General features: G+C 34.7%; 1 protein-coding gene across 3 annotated transcripts; it reads right to left on the bottom strand.

The window, feature by feature from the left end:
- Positions 1-2,382: 2,382 nt before the first annotated feature.
- stx12l (syntaxin 12, like) lies at positions 2,383-15,199 on the bottom strand. Of its 3 annotated transcripts, none has more exons than XM_058746921.1 (10): positions 15,086-15,199; positions 14,655-14,759; positions 14,447-14,516; positions 7,220-7,319; positions 6,999-7,130; positions 6,878-6,921; positions 5,039-5,135; positions 4,739-4,811; positions 4,542-4,624; positions 2,383-3,661 (listed from the first exon to the last, which is right to left on the bottom strand). In XM_058746921.1, exons 2-10 carry the CDS (start codon positions 14,752-14,754, stop codon positions 3,569-3,571), a joined length of 792 nt encoding a protein of 263 aa, XP_058602904.1. In that variant the 5' UTR covers positions 14,755-14,759; positions 15,086-15,199; the 3' UTR covers positions 2,383-3,568. The 3 variants fall into 3 exon arrangements, with proteins under 3 accessions (XP_058602904.1, XP_058602905.1, XP_058602902.1); XM_058746922.1 differs by having other exon boundaries at positions 6,999-7,127; XM_058746919.1 differs by having other exon boundaries at positions 2,384-3,661; positions 6,999-7,136.
- Between the last annotated feature and the right edge of the window lie 5,244 nt (positions 15,200-20,443).

The following is a 20,443-nucleotide window of genomic DNA, read 5'->3' as shown; positions in this document are numbered from 1 at the left end:
CATCAAGTGTTGGCTCTTTGATTAATTGCTTTTTCTCTTGATTCAGATGAGACTATTTCACTGAAGGAAAAAAATATATATATATTAGGGATAAAGGACTCATATTTTAGCCGGAATTTGTTTGTATTTGTCTCTTACAAACACACCACTTTTCATTTCACAAGATGTTAACTGATGGACTCGAGTCGTGTGGAATAATTGTGGATTATTGTAATGTTTTTATCAGCTGTTTGGACTCTCATTCTGACGGCACCCATTCACTGCAGAGGATCCATTAGTGAGCAGGTGATATAATTCTAAAATTCTACAAATCTGATTCAATAAAGAAACAAACTCATCTACAACATGCAGGACTTGAGCTGAATAACTCTTCAGCAAATTTTCATTTTTGGGTGAACTATTACATTAATAAACAATTAATAGTGTAGCACAGCATAAAGAATCTGTTGATATGACCAACAGTTTGTCATCAATGCATCTACCACACCATCTGGATTTGCAAAATAACAGAATGGACACAAACACACACAAATTACAAGACCACCATCTCCCATTTCCTTTGTTCTCATGTTTCTACAAAGAATCAGCTCTGGAGCAGGAAATGAAAAAGATTGAAGGGAAAAAGTAGCCTCAGATGAAAAGGAATATGACAAACAATGTCCCTCCTTTCACACCACAATCAAAATAGCAGCCAAGGGGGAGAGGTCATTTTACCTTTTCTCTTAGGATTCTCTTTGTTCTCCTGAAGAAGACACAGATGTTATTTTGTTAATTAACTGTGCAAAATAAAGCAGAAAAGCAAGAGATAACTTGACGGTGTCAGACACCTATATTTTATTTATATTCCACTTCACATTCAAATGCACACTATATTAGTAATACATAAATGGATGGATTGCTCTGTGTGGTTGAGTGCAGGATGAGTTATGTTAAAGATGGATGTTTATGGGTACGTTCAGATTCCTGACAGTAAACCAACAGTGTTGTTTAAGCTCTCAGCCTCTAGCCTAAGCCAAACCTAAACCCCTTTCCCCAAAATCCTATGGCTGATACACTGTAAATGTTTTTCCAGGACCATCATTTCTTTGGTAAAATGATGGTCAGTGTCTTGGTCAACTTGGGTGCAGCCAATGATGTCCCAATTGAAAATAGTTTTACATTAAATTAAACAAATATTTGCAATTCTGATATGGTTTGCACTAAGAAACAACGCAAAACCTCTAACTCCTACACAGTCCCTCTCAGCTCTAAACACTTCTCCACGTACGGAATGCTTCAGCCACTGCAATCATAATCAAGACTTTCCCAAATGTGGGGTAGAATATAAGATGCGCATGTTGAACATGTCATGCTAATCAGTGGAGGACAGTGGGGGTGTTCGGCCCGCTGATTATGGCAATAAGTGACGCACAAGAACGACAAAGGGCCACTCGGAAATAACTTCAAAGAGCACTTCAAACTCAGCATTTACATGACGTAGTTATAATTGTAATTTGTGATGCTGACCCTTGATGAGATGGAAACAGAGTCTGTCCTGAGCAACAGGACACAACATTGAATATTCTGTCGTTACAAGGACAAGCATCAACTCCTTGCATATCATGGTGACCTTTGATGACCAAGGCATGCTGCCGATCAGTGACGTTTATTGTGTGCCACCTTGTGGGTAAAACAGAAACTGAACATTAACATGGTACTTTGCAGTCCTATTTAAATCAGCACATCCAATGCACTTGGCATTTTGTGAGCAATTATACACTTTTGGTTTTCGACATTTGTTTTTCTTTACAAACGATAATGATTTCTGCGCTTTGTAAAGCAGATGGCCTTAGAACTGCAAAATGCCAAGAACTTCTTCAGCAATGTCAAGGGAAATAAGCAGACTACCAATATTCCCTGTATTAAGAGTATAAAACCTGTTCAAAAGTTTTGAGTTCTGTAAGATTTTTTTAAAAGAAGTGTCTTGCGCTCACCGAGACTGCGTTTATTTAACAATGGTAACATTGTGAAATATTATTTCAAGTTTAAACAGATTTTTATTAGAATGTATTTTAAAATGTAATTTATTTCTGTGATGCAAAGCTGAATTTTCAGCATCATTACTGCAGTCTTCAGTGTCACCTGATCCTTCAGAAATCATTCTTATATGCTGATTTGCATACATGATTCATTTTACTTTATTCTCAGGATTCTTTGATGTATTAGAAATTCAAAAGAACAATTTGTTTGAAACAGAAATATTTTGTGACATTATAAATGTCTTTACTTTTGATCAGTTTAACACATCCAGCTGAATAAAATTATAATTTCATAATGGTAGTGTATAATAAAGAGTATATGCATTTTGTTTCTATTTTTAATGACAATTTTAGAGCATACAAAAGGAAACATTAACAACAAATTATCTGAAATAAATATTGATCATCTGAAAAAACAAACAAACTGATAGATAGAGATAGAAGATAAGCATTGAAGAACAATTTATTAAAACGTATTTCATATTTATGTACTACTAAGAAATACATGTACTTGCGAGAATCAAAGCACTGGGCATTAAAAAGATACACAACATTAAAGTCTTTGATATAATTTTGAGAAATAAATATTTTTGAAGAATAAACTATTATTTTGCATAATTTCATTTGAAAAAATGAATCAAGACCTGAAGCAACAAAACACAATTTTTTAAAAGGAATTACATTCATGCAAGTGGTTGCAAACGTAAACCTTATCATGATTGATGCTGTACTGTATATGCTCCAGATATTTCATAGACAGACATTTTAATAGAGGAAACTATTCTCTTACTAGCATTGCTTATTTAACACATATGTGAAGATTTAGTGAAAACACTGATGTGTATTTCTGCATGAATGGCTCTTAGTATTGGGATCTGATCCACAATTTATTTCATACCAAGTATAGTTCCAATCTATTAATATATTATTTACTGACATATCGCTCGAGACTTACTGACATGAAACTTATTTGGAACACCACTTGAGCACAATGTGCATTTCCTAATATTAAGCTTAAAATGTTTTTAATGACACTTTTGATGAGGATTGAATAATCTTTGAATAATATTGGACTTTAAATGCAAGATATTTAAAGTGTACACGAAGTATACTTGCAATAGTTCCACTTTAGCACAATCAAATATACTTCAGTATATCTTTAGTTGGACTTCAGCACTATTTCCTCACAATTAAAGTACAAAATTAGTTGTTCCAATTTATCAGACTTTAAGTATACCGGTTTAGTATACCAGAAGTACAATTGCAGGGAATTTTTATTAAGTACGTAAATATGTAATTGTATTTGTAGTACACTTAGAATGAAATACATGTTTGATAATTGTCTTAGATAAGAAGGGAGTATATAGGTCGAAACGTTTAAGAGACCCTAGGTTCACATCACAATATTACCAGCCATTCCTACAGAAATTGAAGTCATTTTTTCCCCCACAAATATGTGCTTGCATTTGCACACACAATAAACACACACACACGTCATTCACTCAACACTGAAGTAGGATCCAGTACTTCTGTCCGATTCTGCGCCCATCTTATCTGATTGCTTGCCAAATGATTATAGCAAAGATGGTCGCCACCAGCGACAGGACAAGAGCCAGAATACACATCCTCTTGCGGGATTTTCTCTTAAAAGGAAAAAACACAATTATATTCAGTCTACCAGGCGGCAATGCTAACATTAGCGTTTGCATCTGTTACATAAACTACCGGTCGAAAGTCTGAAATCATTTTGAAATAGAGACCTTTTTTGTTTTTGATAGAAATCTATTATGCTCACCAAGGCTGCATTTATTTGATCAAAAACAGAGTAAAACAATAATATTGTGAATTGTTATTATTACAGTTTTAAAGAACTATATTTGTTTTCTATCTGAATATATTTTAAAATGTAATTCATTCCTGTGAAATTTTCAGTATCGTTGCTTCAGTCTTCAGTTTCACATGATTCTTCAGAAAGAAATCATTCTAATATGTTGATTTGCCCCTAAAAATATTTATTATTATTATTATTATTATCAATGATAAAAATATTATTTTCTGAAAACAAAAACATTACTGCATAATATTTTTTTGTGAAAAACATGATTCATTTTATTTCTTGGGATTCTTTTGTTAAACAAAGTTCAAAAGAACATAATTTATTTGAAACAGAAATCTTTTGATAAATGACATTACTTTTGATCATTCACCTGAATAAAATTAAAATTAAAAATAAAATTAAAAAAGTCTTACTGACCCTAAACTTTTGAATGGTAGTGAATAAGAAACACTTATTACTATTAATGTTGAAAATAGCTGTACTATCTAATATTTTTGTTATATACTGTATAATAAATAAATGCAGCCTTGTTGATCATAATAAACTTCTTTCAAAGCACATAAAAAAAAAATATATATATTATTTCAAACCTTTGACTGGTAATGTATGTGTAAAGGAATGAAAGTAATATATAATATATATATATATATATATATATATACAGTATATCCATCGTGGCCTGATACCTGATAATAAGCCGCATGCTGGAGTTGTTCGGATCCTCGCTCCACATGCACCTCTGCACTCTCCACATTGGCTTCAATGCTATCTGTGAATGACAACAGGAGGAAACCAGGCCTTAAAATCTGTGAACAGCTGAATCTGTGCAAAAAAAGAGTTTAAACAAAGCTCTTCAAATCTGGTTGGAGAGAACTTGACTAACCTATCATGTCACCCTGGTCATGGATCATGACTGCAAGGTCCTTGAAGATCTGATTCACATCCATAATGTCTGACTGAAGCAAGAATCAAGAACAGAAAGTGGTTGGGACATTGTACCACAATCCATGTCTGAGAATTACCATATAATTACAATTTGCAAAAAATGACAATGTATTTGAAGACATCTTTTAAAGGTATAAAAAATGAATTATCAAAAAGTTGACAATTTATGAAAGGCTAGTTTGAATGCTTATGAGAAATTATCATTTTTGTATGCTGATGTCATACAGGAAGTGCTCACCTCAAGCTGACGGATATTAGTTTCTCTCTCTTTAATAAGCTCAAGGTCCTCTTCGTTGAAAGGTTCCTCTTCTGTCTGCATCCTCCACCCTTCATTTCTTTTCAAATGAAAAAAGCTATGAACATTTCTGCTTTCATATCTCTCACCAGACCCATATTGTTCATATCTGATTCATATCATATCAGTAAAATATTTTGGAATATGTATTGCATGTTTGTTTTGTGCATTTTAATCAAAATCAGGATACATGAGGGCAATATTTGATCCTTGGGTTCGAATGAATTATGAACACCGCTTGATAAAGGATTAATTTTTAGATTTTAGACATTGAGCTATTAAAAATGACAATTCTAACCTCATTTACTCACTCTCATGTCATTTCAAAGAGCAAGAACAAACCTCAGATGTGCTTGTGTGACACGTGGGAACCTTATTGGTTCTTGAGTGTCAAGTAAAAAATACTTTTGACCTTCTGTTGACCATATTTGATGTGCTCTATATCCACCTTATTTTTCAAGAAAGCCGTTTTCTGTGAAAGTGTGAGATTTCCGGTTCATTAGCCGCTATAGGGAAATAACGAGAAGAATAACAATAAAGTAGTAAACGGTAAAACTGTTTGAACTACAAGCCAGTGTATTCATAATTAAGATAATACCATTAAAATAACATGGTAAGACACACCAGTTTGCAATATCAAGCAGCAAAACGAGTTTTGTACAGCTAGAATTAGCTGGAAGCGAATGACACCGGAAGCCAGACACATTAAATTTACAAATGGCCTGCTCTTATGGGACAAATAAGGTGAATGTGTGTTATTTAAAAAAAAAAAAAATTAGTGAAGAGCAATTCGATTCTTTTCCGCAAAACAGTTCTTTTGGATTTCAATGAACTAGCTCAAAAAATGTTTCACCAGTTCTTTTACATCATAAAATAATTGCATCATTAGTACACTCTATCATCCCCACGGGTGAAAATTCATGCTCAAAAACTAATTTAAATAAAGTTATGTGCATGTAGCTGATTTACGATTTATATTTCCAGTACATTTTATTTGTTAAAGTTTCTTCTGTTCTGGAGCCCTGCTAAGAAGAGCAAAATCCAACTTTATATCATATACTCTGGGATATTTCAAGCCAGAGTGATTATCAGGCACGTCCGAAAGTGAGCTTGTGGATAAATGTTGACTCAAGACATGGACTGTTTTAAGTCAGTCCAATTCTTTTGGGTTCATCCAGTTGGAGCCCGGTCTCATGAAAATGTGTACAAATAGTACGCCAAATAAAATGAAAACATGTGGTATTGATTCGCATAAATGGACTTTGGCATACATATGATACGAACGTGTTTGGCGTGCATATGATACCAAATTTGTTGGCGTGCATATAATACGCAGTTTTCGCGTGCATATGATATGCATCTACCCCACAACCCTAATCCTCCTACCCATTTCGTAGCATATACACACCAAAGTCCATTTTTGCATATCGATACCACAAGTTTTCGTTTTTATTTGGCATACTATTTATACGCACTTTCATGAGATCGGGTTGCCAGTTCACTAAAAAGAACTAGTTCAAAAGAACAATTCGATCACGAAGATTAAACTGAAATAAACTGCTTAATTAATATGGGTTACTTTTACAATGTCTTTATGAACTTTTAGTGTCTGAACAAAAATGATGAGAAATGTAAAAATATCTTCACTGGTGTTTGAAAGATGAAACAAAGATTTATGGGTTTGGAACAATCCTTGGGTGAGTAAATAATGACAGAATTTTCATTTTTCATTCTTCACACAAAACAGATACTCCTATGTCTTAGTGAATATGATGAACCTACTTTTCAAATGTCACAAGCTGTTCATCTTGATTGAGCTCATCAACCTGCAAAATGAAAGGCTTTGTATTAAGGAAATGGCAAACAAAAATAAGCATCAGATAATTGGCAAATACATAGTTACGTGGAGTCTGGAGCCAGCTCGTGCCCGCGCCACTGATTCACGCTCCCTCTCTGCGGCTCGCCGCTGGACCACTTGGAAGTTGTTGAGGGCAGCTGAGAAGTCATTCATCAGACGGTCTTTCTGAATCCTCTGCTGCCGCTGAGCGAAGAGAAGCATTATCATGACCACATCTGGCCAATATGAGGCCAGCTACAGGTCGGTATGAGGAAGTGTGAACTCACCTGTTCTGAAGGAGACTGTGGCTGTGGTAGAGAGCCCAGGTCTTTCAGATGTCTGTTGGTCTCTTTTGCTAACTGGTTTGTGTAGTGCTGCATTTGCTGGCTGTTTGCAACATACGGAGATGTTAATATTTATAACACTCTCTTAATTTCATACCAAAATGAGCAGATGCTAGCTGAAATAGAAAGGCTGATAATTCCCACACTCTATTTATCCACTTTGTGAGAGATAATTAGTATAGTCTCAGGAAACAAAGTTTTGTTTGCAAAGTTTCTGCTAGAATCTCTGAGGAGAACTTGCCCACTGCATTTGCCAATGTTTGCAAGTTACTATCATCAAATGCTACAGATAGTCAGTTTCTTTTAATGCACTTACTTGCAAAGTAATCACGTTGTATATTTCAACACTATTCCTAAAGCTAAACCTATGGTAAGTACATATTTTTAATTAATATTACTCAACACTTAATTTTATAATTACTCTGTAAAGGGATAGTTCACCCAAAAATGAAAATTCTCACTATTTACTCACCCTCAGGTTTTCCAAAACCATATGAGCTTCTTTCTTTTGTCATGAACGAAGAAGATATTTTAAAGAATGTAGGTAAACAAACAGTTAATACTATAGAAGTCAATGGCTACCATCAACTGTTTGGTTCTCAGCATTCTTCAAAACATCTTCTTTTGTTTATCAACAGAAGAAGAAACTCATACTGGTTTGAAACAACCAGAGCGTGAGTAAATGCTGTCATAATTTTCATTTTTGGGTGAACTATCCCTTGAGAATTAGATTTTATTGTCCTCTTAACCACTAGATGGCACAAAAGTCACTTACTGTGACAAAATTTTACTGTGCATATTTGGATGATTCTTCGCACAATCACAAAGTTGATCTAATATTTAAAGTTAAAGTTTAAAGTTAAAATCACAAGAGAAAGACAAAAGATATTTTGCCCCAAATTTTGATTGTATTTTCTCTTTCTTATTTTATGCTCTTGTTTATGTAAAAACTCGACTCACAAATTGGTCTTTGAAATGAAATTTATAGTAGCGTTAAGGTCTTGTTAATAAATATAAGTTTTGGTTACATTTTCAGTAACTGGAGAATATGTATATTTGGGGTAAAATGCACCCCTATTGTTGAAGCTGAATCATTTATGTGGTAATTAATAGCTGGCAGACTTTTCCATGTGTTGTTTAGATGCAAACAGTTAGTATAATTTATTAAGTTGGGTATCTTCCTTAGAGCGATTATCGCCATCTTTATAATGGAATCATCCTATTTAAAAATATGACATTAATCATATTATTTTTACATAATAAAATCGATTATTTATTGTTACTATTATAAGGCAATTTAAAATGATTATGCAGTGTAAAAAGCTTTCAGAATCTTGCAGTAATTTTGTATGCATATTCAACATGAAAATATTTTACTGATAATGTATTTATTGAATAAAAGTAAATAAAACAATCTAATAAAAATAAACAAAAATAGCCCAAACTTTGCTGAAATTATATTTTTGAACAAGTATTAACTTAATTAATAGACTTAAAAGATATTACACAAAACATATTACTTCAGCTAAAGTAAGCCGTTCAGGAAATAATACATGTGTATTGTGTGAATATGGATTGGTTCACTGGTTGAATGTATGGTTTAATGACAAACGCATTCGTTTATAATACATTGGTATAACCAGACATATATTGGTTTAGATACATTGGTCTGATCACACGCACGTGGGTTTGCTCCTGTATACATTGGTTTGTTCAAGTAAACATTGGGCTCCTCAAATATGCAAAGGTTTCCTCAACTATATATTGGTTGAGATAAATCAGTTTCCTCAAGTATACACTGGTTTCTTCAAGTATACATTGGTTTGTATATATATTGTTTTCTTCAAGTATATCATGGTTTAGATACATTGGTTGGCTCAGGTATACATTGGTTTGTTCAACCAATGTATTTTACTTAAGCTTGTATTGTTTTTTCAATTATATATTGTATTAGATACATTGGTTTCCTCAACTATGTATTGGTTACTATATATTGGTTTATTCAAATATATATTGGTCTGTATATATGGGTTTCTTCAAGAATATATTGGTTTGTATATATATTGTTTCCTTCAAGTATATATTGGTTTAGATATATATGTTTCCTCAACTATGTATTGGTTATTATATATTGGTTTATTCAAGTATATATTGGTTTAGATACATCAGTTTTCTCAACATGTATTGGTTAGTTTATTGGTTTCTTGCATTTCATTTTTTTTTTTTTTTTGCACAAAATAAAAGCTTTTCAAAACAAGTTGCTTGGTTAAACATTAGAACATGCTAGTGTGATAAACAGTGCAAATGTTTTTTCATATTGTATTTAATATTGACAAAATGATCCACAAAATAGCTTTTTTCACTCAAAAACTGATGTACGTAGGCCCAGATTAACGAGGCCTACGATAAATCCGTTCCACAAATAAACACAAAACCAGTCCTAATTGAAAGAAAACAAGCTGACAAAAAGATTGATACCAATATTAGGTGATAATATAGTATAACAAGAGATTTATAAGCTATTGTTTGTGCCCCGGTCATTTTTGACAGGGAACACCACAAGTGTTATAGGGATTTGAACACAACCTGAGGGTTAACAAACCAATATACACTCGAAGAAACCGATGTATTTAAAACAATACATAGCTGAGGAGACCAATATATACAAACCAATACATAGTTGAAGAAACTAAATTATATAGGTGAACAAACCAATTTACAGTTGAAGAAACCAATATATCTAAACCAATATACAGTATACTTGAATAAACCAATATATACCAACCAATACACAGTTGAGGAAACCGATGTATATAAACCAATATATACTTGAAGAAACCAACATATACTAATCGATACATAGTTGAGGAAACCAATGTATCTAAACCAATATACAGTATCTCACAAAACATCTCACATTTCTCACAGTATCTCACATTTCAGCAACAATTTTAGTATATCTTCTCAAGGGACAATACTGCTCAAATGAAACTTGGATATATTTTAGAGTAGTCAATGTGCAGCTTGTATAGCAGTACAAATTTACTGTCCTCTAAATATAACTCAACATATAGCCATTATTGTCTAAATAACAGGCAACAAAAATGAGTACACCCTAAGTGAACATGTCAAAACTGTGTCCAAAGTGTCAATATTTTGTAGGGGCAACATTGTTATCTAGAACTGCCTTAATCTTCCTGGGCATGGAGTTCACCAGAGCTGCGCAGGTTGTTGCTGGCATCCTCTTCCACTCCTTCATAATAACATCACGGAGCTGCTGGATGTTAGACACATGGTGAATGCCCCACATGTGCTCCATAGGGTTCAGGTCTGGAGACATACTTGGCCACTCCATCACCTTCAGCTTCAGCTTCATTAGCAAGGCAGTTGTCATCTTGGTGGTGTGTTTGGGGTCGTTATCATGTTGGAAAGCTGCTGTTTGGCCCAGTTTCTGAAGGGAGGGCATCATCTTTTGCTTCAGAATGTCACAGTACATGATGGAATCCATGTTTCCCTCAATGAACCGCAGCTCAACAGTACCAGCAGCACTCATGCAGCCCCATCATGAAGCTACCACCACCATGCTTGACTGTAGGCAAGACAATTTTCTTGGTACTCCTCACCAGGGCATCGCCACACATGCTGGACACCATCAGATCAGCCTCATCTATCTTAGTCTCATCAGACCACAGGACATGGTTCCAGTAATTCATGCTCTTGGACAGGTTGTGTTCAGCAAACTGTTTGCAGGCTTTTTGTAAGTCAGCTTCAGAAGAGGCTTCCTTCTGGGATGACAGCCATGCAAACTGACTTGTTGCAGTGTGTGGCGTATGGTCTGAGCACTGACAAGCTGACCTTCCGCTTCTGCAACCTCTAAAGCAATGCTGGCAGCACTCATGCATCTGTTTTTCGAAGCCAGCTTCTGCACCTGCAGCACAGCACAAGGATCTAACATCTTTGATCGACCCTTGCGAGGCCTGTTCCGAGTGGAACCCGTCTTGGAAAACCTCTGTATGACCCTGGCCACTGTACTGTAACTCAGTTTCAGGTTGTTACTGATCTTCTTATAGCCTCGGCCATCTTTGTGGAGAGCAACAATTCTAATTCTCAAATCCTCAGAGAGTTCTTTGCCATGAGGTGCCATGTTGAACATCCAGTGGTCAGTATGAGAGAACTGTACTGAAAGCACCAAATTTTAACTGCTGTAATATAAGATACACAAATTTGTATGGTCCTGTCAAGCAGACAAAAACATAAACATGATGAATAGGACATGTGGCTTTGCATGGTTAAACGACGTATAGCTGTTATCAATTATAGGGTGTACTCACTTTTGTTGCCAGCTTTTTTGACAATAATGGCTGTATGTTGAGTTATTTTCAGAGGACAGTAAACCTTTACTGCTATACAAGTTGCACATTGACTACTCTAAAATAAATCCAAGTTTCATTTCTATAGAATTGTCCCTTGAGAAGATATACTAAAATGGTTGCCGAAATGTGAGGGGTGTATATACAGGTGCTGGTCATATAATTAGAATATCATCAAAAAGTTGATTTATTTCACTAATTCCATTCAAAAAGTGAAACTTGTATATTATATTCATTCATTTCACACAGACTGATATATTTCAAATGTTTATTTCTTTTAATTTTGATGATTATAACTGACAACTAAGGAAAATCCCAAATTCAGTATCTCAGAAAATTAGAATATTTACATTTGAGTTTCAATTAATGACCACCATCCCTACAGTATAAATTCTGGGTATCTCTTGTTCTTTGAAACCACAATAATGGAGAAGACTGCTGACTTGGCAATGATCCAGAAGACAAACATTGACGCCCTCCACAAAGAGGGTAAGTCACAGAGGGTCATTACTGAAAGGTGTGGCTGTTTACAGAGTGCTGTATCAAAGCGTATAAAAATGCAAGGTTGACTGGAAGGAAGAATTTGGGTAGGAAAAGGTGCACAAGCAACAGGGGATGACTGCAAGCTTGAGAATACAGTCAAGCAAAGCTGATTCAAACACTTGTGAGAGCTTCACAAGGAGTGAACTGAAGTTGGAGTCAGTGCATCAAGAGTCACCACGCTCAGACGTCTTCAGGAAAAGGGCTACCAAGCCACTTCTGAACCAGAGACAATGTCAGAAGCGTCTTACCTGGGCTGTGGAGAAAAATAACTGAACTGTTGCTCAGTGGTCCAAAGTCCTCTTTTCAGATGAAAGTAAATTTTGCATTTCCTTTGGAAATCAAAGTCCCAGAGTCTGGAGGAAGAGTGGAGAGGCACAGAATCCATGTTGCTTGAAGTCCAGTGTGAAGTTTCCACAGTCCGTGATGATTTGGGCTGACATGTCATCTGCTGGTGTTGGTCCACTGTCTTTTCTGAAGTCCACAGTCAACGCAGCCATCTACCAGGAAATTTTAGAGCACTTCATGCTTCCTTCTGCTGACAAGCTTTATGGAGATGCTGATTTCATTTACCAGCAGGACTTGGCACCTGCCCACACTGCCAAAGGTACCAAAAGCTGGTTCAATGACCATAGTGTTACTGTGCTTGATTGGCCAGCAAACTCGCCTGACCTGAACCCCATAGAAAATCTATGGGATATTGTGAAGAGGAAGATGCGATATACCAGACCCAACAATGCAAATGAGCTGAAGGCCACTATCAGAGCAACCTGGGCTCTCATAACACCTGAGCAGTGCCACAGACTGATCGACTCCATGCCACGCCGCATTGCTGCAGTAATTCAGGCAAAAGGAGCCCCTACCAAGTATTGAGTGCTGTACATGCTCATACTTTTCATGTTCATACCTTTCAGTTGGCCAAGATTTCTAAAAATCCTTTCTTTGTATTGGTTTTAAGTAATATTCTAATTTTCTGAGATACTGAATTTGGGATTTTCCTTAGTTGTCAGTTATAATCATCAAAACGAAGAACCGCCCGACGCGCAGCAGAGGGTGGTTGTCTCCGCGAAGTGCATTCAAATCGTTTAATGCACAGCTAGCCGTTGATTATCCCGTTTATGCCATGGTTATTTCCCAGCATTCACATATTAAAGATGTTAATAATATTTGCGCTGCAATATTTGACCGGAACGATAAAAATGACGGTTATTTTCGTTTGTATTACTATTTAACTGTAACTCTATGTTACTATGGTTACCAATGTTTATAGGAAGCGCATTAATATAGAACGTGATTAAACTGACCTGGAACTACCTGTGCGGTTCAACAAATTTAATCAACACCTGCCAGCCAATCAGAATCGAGCATTCAGACAGACCATGGCATAAAAACCAATATATACTAACCAATACATAGTTGAGAAAACCAATGTATCTAAACCAATATATATTTACTAACCAATACCTAGTTGAGGAAACAGATATATCTAAACCAATATATACTTGAAGAAAACAAACCAATATATTCTTGAAGAAACCCATATATACAGACCAATGTATACTTGAATAAACCAATATATAGTAACCAATACATAGTTGAGGAAACTGATGTATCTAATACAATATATAATTGAAAAAAAACAACACAAGCTTAAGTAAAGCGATGTATCTAAGCCAATATACAGTCGAATAAACCAATGTATACCTGAGCCAACCAATGTATCTAAACCATGATATACTTGAAGAAAACAATAAACCAATGTATACTTGAAGAAACCAGTGTAAACTTGAGGAAACAGATTTATCTCAACCAATATATAGTTGAGGAAACCTTTGCATATTTGAGGAGCCCAGCGTTTACTTGAACAAACCAACATTACAAACTCACGTGTATGTGATCAGATCGATGTATCTAAATCAATATATATATCTGGTTATACCAATGTATTATAAACAAATGTGTTTGTCATTAAACCATACATTCAACCGGTGAAACAATCCATATTCACACAATATATTCCTGAACGGCTTGCCATGCGTATCAGTACTGGAAGCCTTTTGCCCCACGCTGATGAGCCTTTTATGATGAGCTGAATGTAGTATGTTATTTTTTCTGCAAGATGGAAGTAGTAGGAAACACATTTTCTTTAAGGTGTACCTGTCCACTATCATTATTTGAGTTTGCTCAGTCATTTCACACATGGGTCAGATAGTCAGATAGTCTTGGATGCAAGAATGGATGGAGATATAACTGCACTCACAGTCTGTCCTGAAGTTCTGGTGTGTCTGGTCTGGTACCAAGTTGGAAAAGCATGCTCTTGATTTGACCAGCTATGCACAGAAAAACATGCGATGAGACATTATTATGAGAAAAGACAAAAACATTCAATCATAATCGTTCAAAGTGTGTTTATTAAGTTAATCTTCTCTCCAAGTGTGAGTTTCTATGTGAAACACATATCTACTCACTGTTTTGCGTGATTTTCTGGATGTTTGAGCTGCATGTCTGAGTGAGGTTGTTGAAATCTCTCGGCTGTGAGTGACTGCTGTCCATCATTCTGTAAGACATGATGACTAAAAACAACACAGCTGTTTACATCAGATGCCATTCAATATATCATATGACGTTAGTGTGACATTTTCACAAATTATAACAGAATATTATATTACAGGTAGATATTAAAAGATAAAACATGTAATCCATTAAGGCTGAGCAAATCTAAAAATGTACTACGCAATAAGACATTTCATATGGGTTCCTGCTGAGCAGGCCCTTCGCCTGATAAAATAATTACTATAATTAATTTCATGTTGTCATCTGAAATGATTCAACAATACTTGCAGTAATGTCATCGTAGCAAACTGTTTCAAAAAAGAAACAGTGAGAATGAATCGCATACCTGTGATGCTCAGATGCGGCAACGCGCTGCTCTTCTCTCACAGAAATACAGTAAACCGATAGAATGGCAAAAAAACATTAATGTGTAACAAAGAGTGGGCGGGGCTTATTGAGCAGTTTCGAGGGGTCTAAAAATAATAATTCCTATATTTCTTCTATTCCCTTTATTTATTCGGTATAATATTTATTATCGATCTAAGTGTGGATATTATTGTGTAAATTATTCTCTAGAACCTTGTTAAAAAAAAACACAAGCGCGTCCCTGTCAATGGTATCTGTTACTTTTCTCAGCGCTTTTTGAGGGGGTCCAGTCACAGTGGTTTACGATTTCTGAATAGGACAGTGAAATGATTGTATAGAGTTTTTGTGTCAGATTTTTGTTTATATGTCAGGGAACAGTCACTGGAAAAAAAAAAATATATAAATGTAAAACAGTATACACGTTTGCAAATTTCTCCAATAAAGACAAAACCCTTTCAAAACTTCAATATGGTTCAAAGAAACGATCTGCTTTTTGAGCCTGCATGCGCCCTCTGGAAGGAGAACACGGTTTCGTCCGCCTTTAGACATCAATATTTTCCACCCAATGTGTTTTTTAGGATGAAGGCTGGATTCACATAGACACAGTTCATGTGCGTCACACTAATTTCTCCTCTTTTCCAATGAACGTAACGTTTTTTGTTTGTTTGTTTTTCCCTTTTAGCTTCCAGGTATATGGTCTTCTCTGCACTATAAAATAACATAAATAAAATAATAACAATACTAGCCTAATGAAAAATAGTATATTAAGTAAGGCCCATTTTTTAAGTTGTGGTTTATCCAAACATTGAGCGAATGGCAGGGTTTTCTTTTGGAGAGAATAAGCTCTTTGGCAGTCAGATTCCTGTCTCATGACTTTTGTAGGATAATAGATCTCACACATAAGCCTCATCACATGACTTCAGTTACGCCGAGGCCTCTTACTAGCAGACCAGTGCTTGTGCTAGAGTTCATTTGTAAAACTAAGGGTTACAAGGATTAAACTATTGAAAAAAGAGAACAACAACCAAAAACACTTAGTTTTTTTAGTGTTTCAAAGAAACTCAAAAGACGTGCTATTAAAGGCTGGTTCACAGCAATGGGATTGCATTTATTGTATTAGGCTAGTAGTTTTGTTGATTGAATTTTGCATTCATTTGCAGTTCTCAAGAAGAGGATTGTTCTTATTTCCTGCTCTTATTGCTCTCATTTCTTATATTGTGTAAATTGGATGGTTGCCTCTGGCAAATTCTTACCATAAAGATGATCATTGTGATATATATATGTGTGATATTTATTCAGCTTGTATTATGCCAGCTGCAACTAACTTGAGTTTATAAATATGGATTATATATGTGTTAATTTGTAGCCTAATAGATATACCCTGTTGCAACAACAAGATTTACATTTACCTTCATGTGATTTTATTTTTTTATTTTTTTAATTCAAGGACAAGTGAATGTATTTTTATAAATCACAAAATGCGGAGTTGGTCTAGAAGTATGTCCCGGACCCTGATCCTCAAGCTGGGGAGACCAGTTTGAAGGGCTCTTTTTAGGCCTATGTTAGAAAACTGGACGCAATGTTTAATAATATATCCAGAAGAGGGCGCTGTCACTTCAAGTCACTCGTTTGTTTGTTTTTTTGTTTTTTTAACTCAATAACCTCCTAAAGCTAGTTTAACCACTGAATCTCGACCAGATCGCTGCAAAAGCCATCATCATGAGTCTGCATGCACGTTTAAGCTTTATTTTATCATAAGTAATTGTATTGTGCATTGATCATTGTTTATATAAGCATACATTTAATCTTTTAATCGTATAAAGCGGCAGTGTCTCTTTTGGAGAATTTTATTTTAAATGGACTTTAAATGGATGGACAAAAACAGAGTTTTAAAATATCTTCATTTGTTTTCCAAGTTTTGTAGGTTTGGACTGAAACGACATGCGCTGCAAAAAAATGGCTTATCTTACTATTTTTGTCTTGTTTCTAGTCAAAATATGTAAAAATTCTTAAATCAAGATACTTTTACTAGATAAGCAAAATGGCTTAAGAATTTTAGGGGGCATTTTTAAAAATTAAGTGCATTTTGCTTAAAACAAGTAAAATTATCTGCCAGTGGGGTAAGTAAAATATTCTTAAAACAAGAGTATTTTACTTACCCCACTGGCAGATAATTTTACAAAATGCACTTAATTTAGTCCCCGCCCCCTAAATATCTTAAGTAATTTTGCTTGTCTAGTAAAAGTATCTTGATTTACGAATCTTTATATATTTTGACTTGAAACGAGACAAAAATACTAAGTAAGATAAGCCATTTTTTGCAGTGTGAGGATGAGTAAATTATGACTGAATGTTCATTTTTGGGTGAACTCCTTTAATGTCAGCCTGTTTTAAGTGTGTAGGCCAGTATCGTTACCTATTAATGAGCATAATCACTATTAAAACTGATAATAACTCTAAAATGTGATATCATTCCTCAATTAAAAGGGGGCTTAACAAGGCACACTACTATGGATTGTAAGATGCATTGTCTTTAAGGACTATTGATTTTTGCTTTCATTTTCTTGAAGGTATTTAAAGGAAATTTAATTTGAGAAGTCACAACTGCATTGAAGACCCAAGTACAACGCTAAATGTACCCACTGGAGGGCGGTATGAACATACACTACTGTATGAAGACCAGCCAGGGTGAGAACCTCTTTTATTAAAATACATACCGAAACATAATAATTGTTATAAACTAAAATTTTATATATATATATATATATATATATATATATATATATATGTTCCTTGAATTTATTTTCTGGGAATATGTAATCTGAAAGTGTCTGTTTATTTTTCAGTGACCCTAAAGCCAAGCAGAATCCAATGACAGGTCTGACTGCTTCACAAGATATGTCCAGGTAAAAGTAAGATAGTCAGAATCAATATACAAATGAGGGTCAATATATTGATAGCCAAACCTTTACCTCTGTCTCTAATCCTAAACTAAGCGCTTTGAGTACCCAGAAAAGCACTATATAAATGTAACGAATTATTATTATTATTAATTAACACTATAACATTGTGCTGCACAGACCCAATGTGCCATTTTCCTAAGAGTCTCCTGTATATTACATCAAAATGGCCATTTAAAAGTATCCTTATCTCTCTTTTTTTTTCAGTTTTAAAACACTGTTGTATTTCACAGATGTTGTTTTAGTCATACCTGATTTCAGACTGATTTATTACAATGATTTTTTAATTCAGTTATGTTCTGATCTTATGTGTGCATGTGTATGTTCAGCAATAACTAATTGAGTCATGTATTTCTGGTACCAGATATTGTTCTTTGTAGATTTGTAGTTATAGAGTAGTACTGGAGTCATCATAGAACTATGAATTTTAGTTTAGTATTACTTTTAGAAATTTAATTGCACACAAATACTGTATATTTTAGTGGGCATAGTGTATTATTTAAGAAAACTTGAGTTTGTGTGCCATGTGTTGCCATCATAACTATTCCTTACTAAAATGATGTGCTATTTATATGTAAAAACATAATTTCAAGTGCCAGTATTTGTAGAAATATCACTGTTAAATTCTCTTTAAAATAATCAACTTGATCTATCATGACTGTAAGATCGAGTCATAGATATATTTTATTACATACACTACTGTTCAAAAGTTTGAAACTAACCAAATCATGCACTTACTTGATCAAACAATACAACAAAAACAGTAATATTGTGAAATCTCGTTATTGTAACTGTTTTCTATTTTAAAATATTGTAATTGTTTCCTGGTTTGGTAAAGCTGAATCTTCAGCATCATTACTCCAGTCTTCGGTGTCACATGATCCTTCAGAAATCAGTCTGATTTGCTGCTCAAGAGACATTATTATTATTATTATTATTATTATCAATGTTGAAAACAGTTGTGCTGCTTTATATTTTTGTGAAAACTTGATCCTTATTTGATGAAAATAAAAAACCCCAAAAGAACAGCATTTATTTGAAATAGCATTTTTTGGTAACAATGTAAAAGTCTTGTCACTTTTGGTCAATTTAATGCATCCTTGCTGAATAAAATGATTAATTGTTGAAAAGAAAAAAATCTCAAAGACTCCAAAGTTTGAATGATAGTGTTTTAAAAGTATTATTTTAGCTTGAGATTGCATAATGTTATATTATATAATAATGTAATATTAGCAACACCTAATTGTCAGGTAATATGTTGAAAAACTTTAGGACATTTACTTTAAAATAAGCTTTTTAAAAGGGACAATTTCATAGAATGAAAATGACACCTAAGGTGGTTATGTAGTAATCGAGGCTGAGGTATCATAAGATCCAGTGTAAGAAACATTTGAAGGATTATTTTACATGTATGTTACTTTCAGTGTTGTTAAATAGTAAGATTGTTGGTTCAGTTAAACAGTCTGGTGAGCGCTTGCCTCTGTTTGTTTCTCTCCTGAGCCACTGGAGTCAAAGGTCATAGTGCATTCCCACTTTTTTTTCCTTATTGTGTCATTCATAGATAAAACATCTCTCCTCAGTTAGCATCTCTCTCTCTCTCTCTCTCTCACTGGCCATTTCTTTCCTTATCATTCTAAGTCGTTCATCACCTCTCTTTCTCTTTCAAAGTTCCTTCCTCTGTCATCAATACGACCTTAGCATCTCCCTTTTGACCTATCTAAAGACTTCCCCCTTCCCTCACCCTGTCCTTTCTCAGGGGCTATCAGAATGTATCGGACACTTTGTCGCCAAAGCCATTCATCACAGAGCAGCTGCAGACCAATCAAATCTTTCCTTATTACCCAAACATGCCTCTGGCATACCAGTCACAGCACAACTCATCACATAAAAGTTACACGTTTACATACATACGAGTCACTCTCTTGATTGTAATCTGGGATGGCTGTACCGGACATTGGCCAATTTCGTTGGGCAAGATAGTGTCTATTTGGAAAGTACCACAAAGAGCTCATAAATCACACTGCTTAGAGGATGAGTGTGAGCAAGATGTCTTTTAGGAATGGAATGAAGAACAGTCCTCTTGGAACTTGAGGTTTAGCGTCCAGTACTTATGTTCTTGATCTACCTGTTCTTGTAAATGCCTCTTGCACAATAAAAGTAACTTGGGTAACAAAGTATTTTCCAACACCAGTAATGCTGTGTGGATGTCTATGAAATGACTCAAGCAAACAGTCAATTAGAAAACAATTCTGTCTTCATTGCATTATAAATAACTGAATCACATAATTGGTGTAGCTATTTATTAGATTAGGTTTTCAACTAGTGGCCACTTGCGGTAAGGTTACTGGCAACAGGGAAAAACAATCAAATGTAGGGTA

This window comes from Onychostoma macrolepis, chromosome 16 (genome assembly GCF_012432095.1).
Source record: "Onychostoma macrolepis isolate SWU-2019 chromosome 16, ASM1243209v1, whole genome shotgun sequence".
In the NCBI taxonomy this organism is placed as follows: domain Eukaryota; kingdom Metazoa; phylum Chordata; class Actinopteri; order Cypriniformes; family Cyprinidae; genus Onychostoma; species Onychostoma macrolepis.
The sequence above is the reverse complement of the archived record's forward strand: the minus strand, read 5'-3'. Positions and strand labels throughout refer to the sequence as shown.

Coding starts and splice junctions, on each gene's coding strand:
- stx12l (XM_058746919.1), bottom strand. CDS start 14,754: ATGTCTTACAGAATGATGGACAGCAGTCACTCACAGCCGAGAGATTTC. Junction 14,517..14,654: donor CCAGAAAATCACGCAAAACA/GTGAGTAGATAT, acceptor TTCTGTGCATAG/CTGGTCAAATCAAGAGCATG. Junction 3,662..4,541: donor AGCATGCGGCTTATTATCAG/GTATCAGGCCAC, acceptor TTTCCTTTTAAG/AGAAAATCCCGCAAGAGGAT.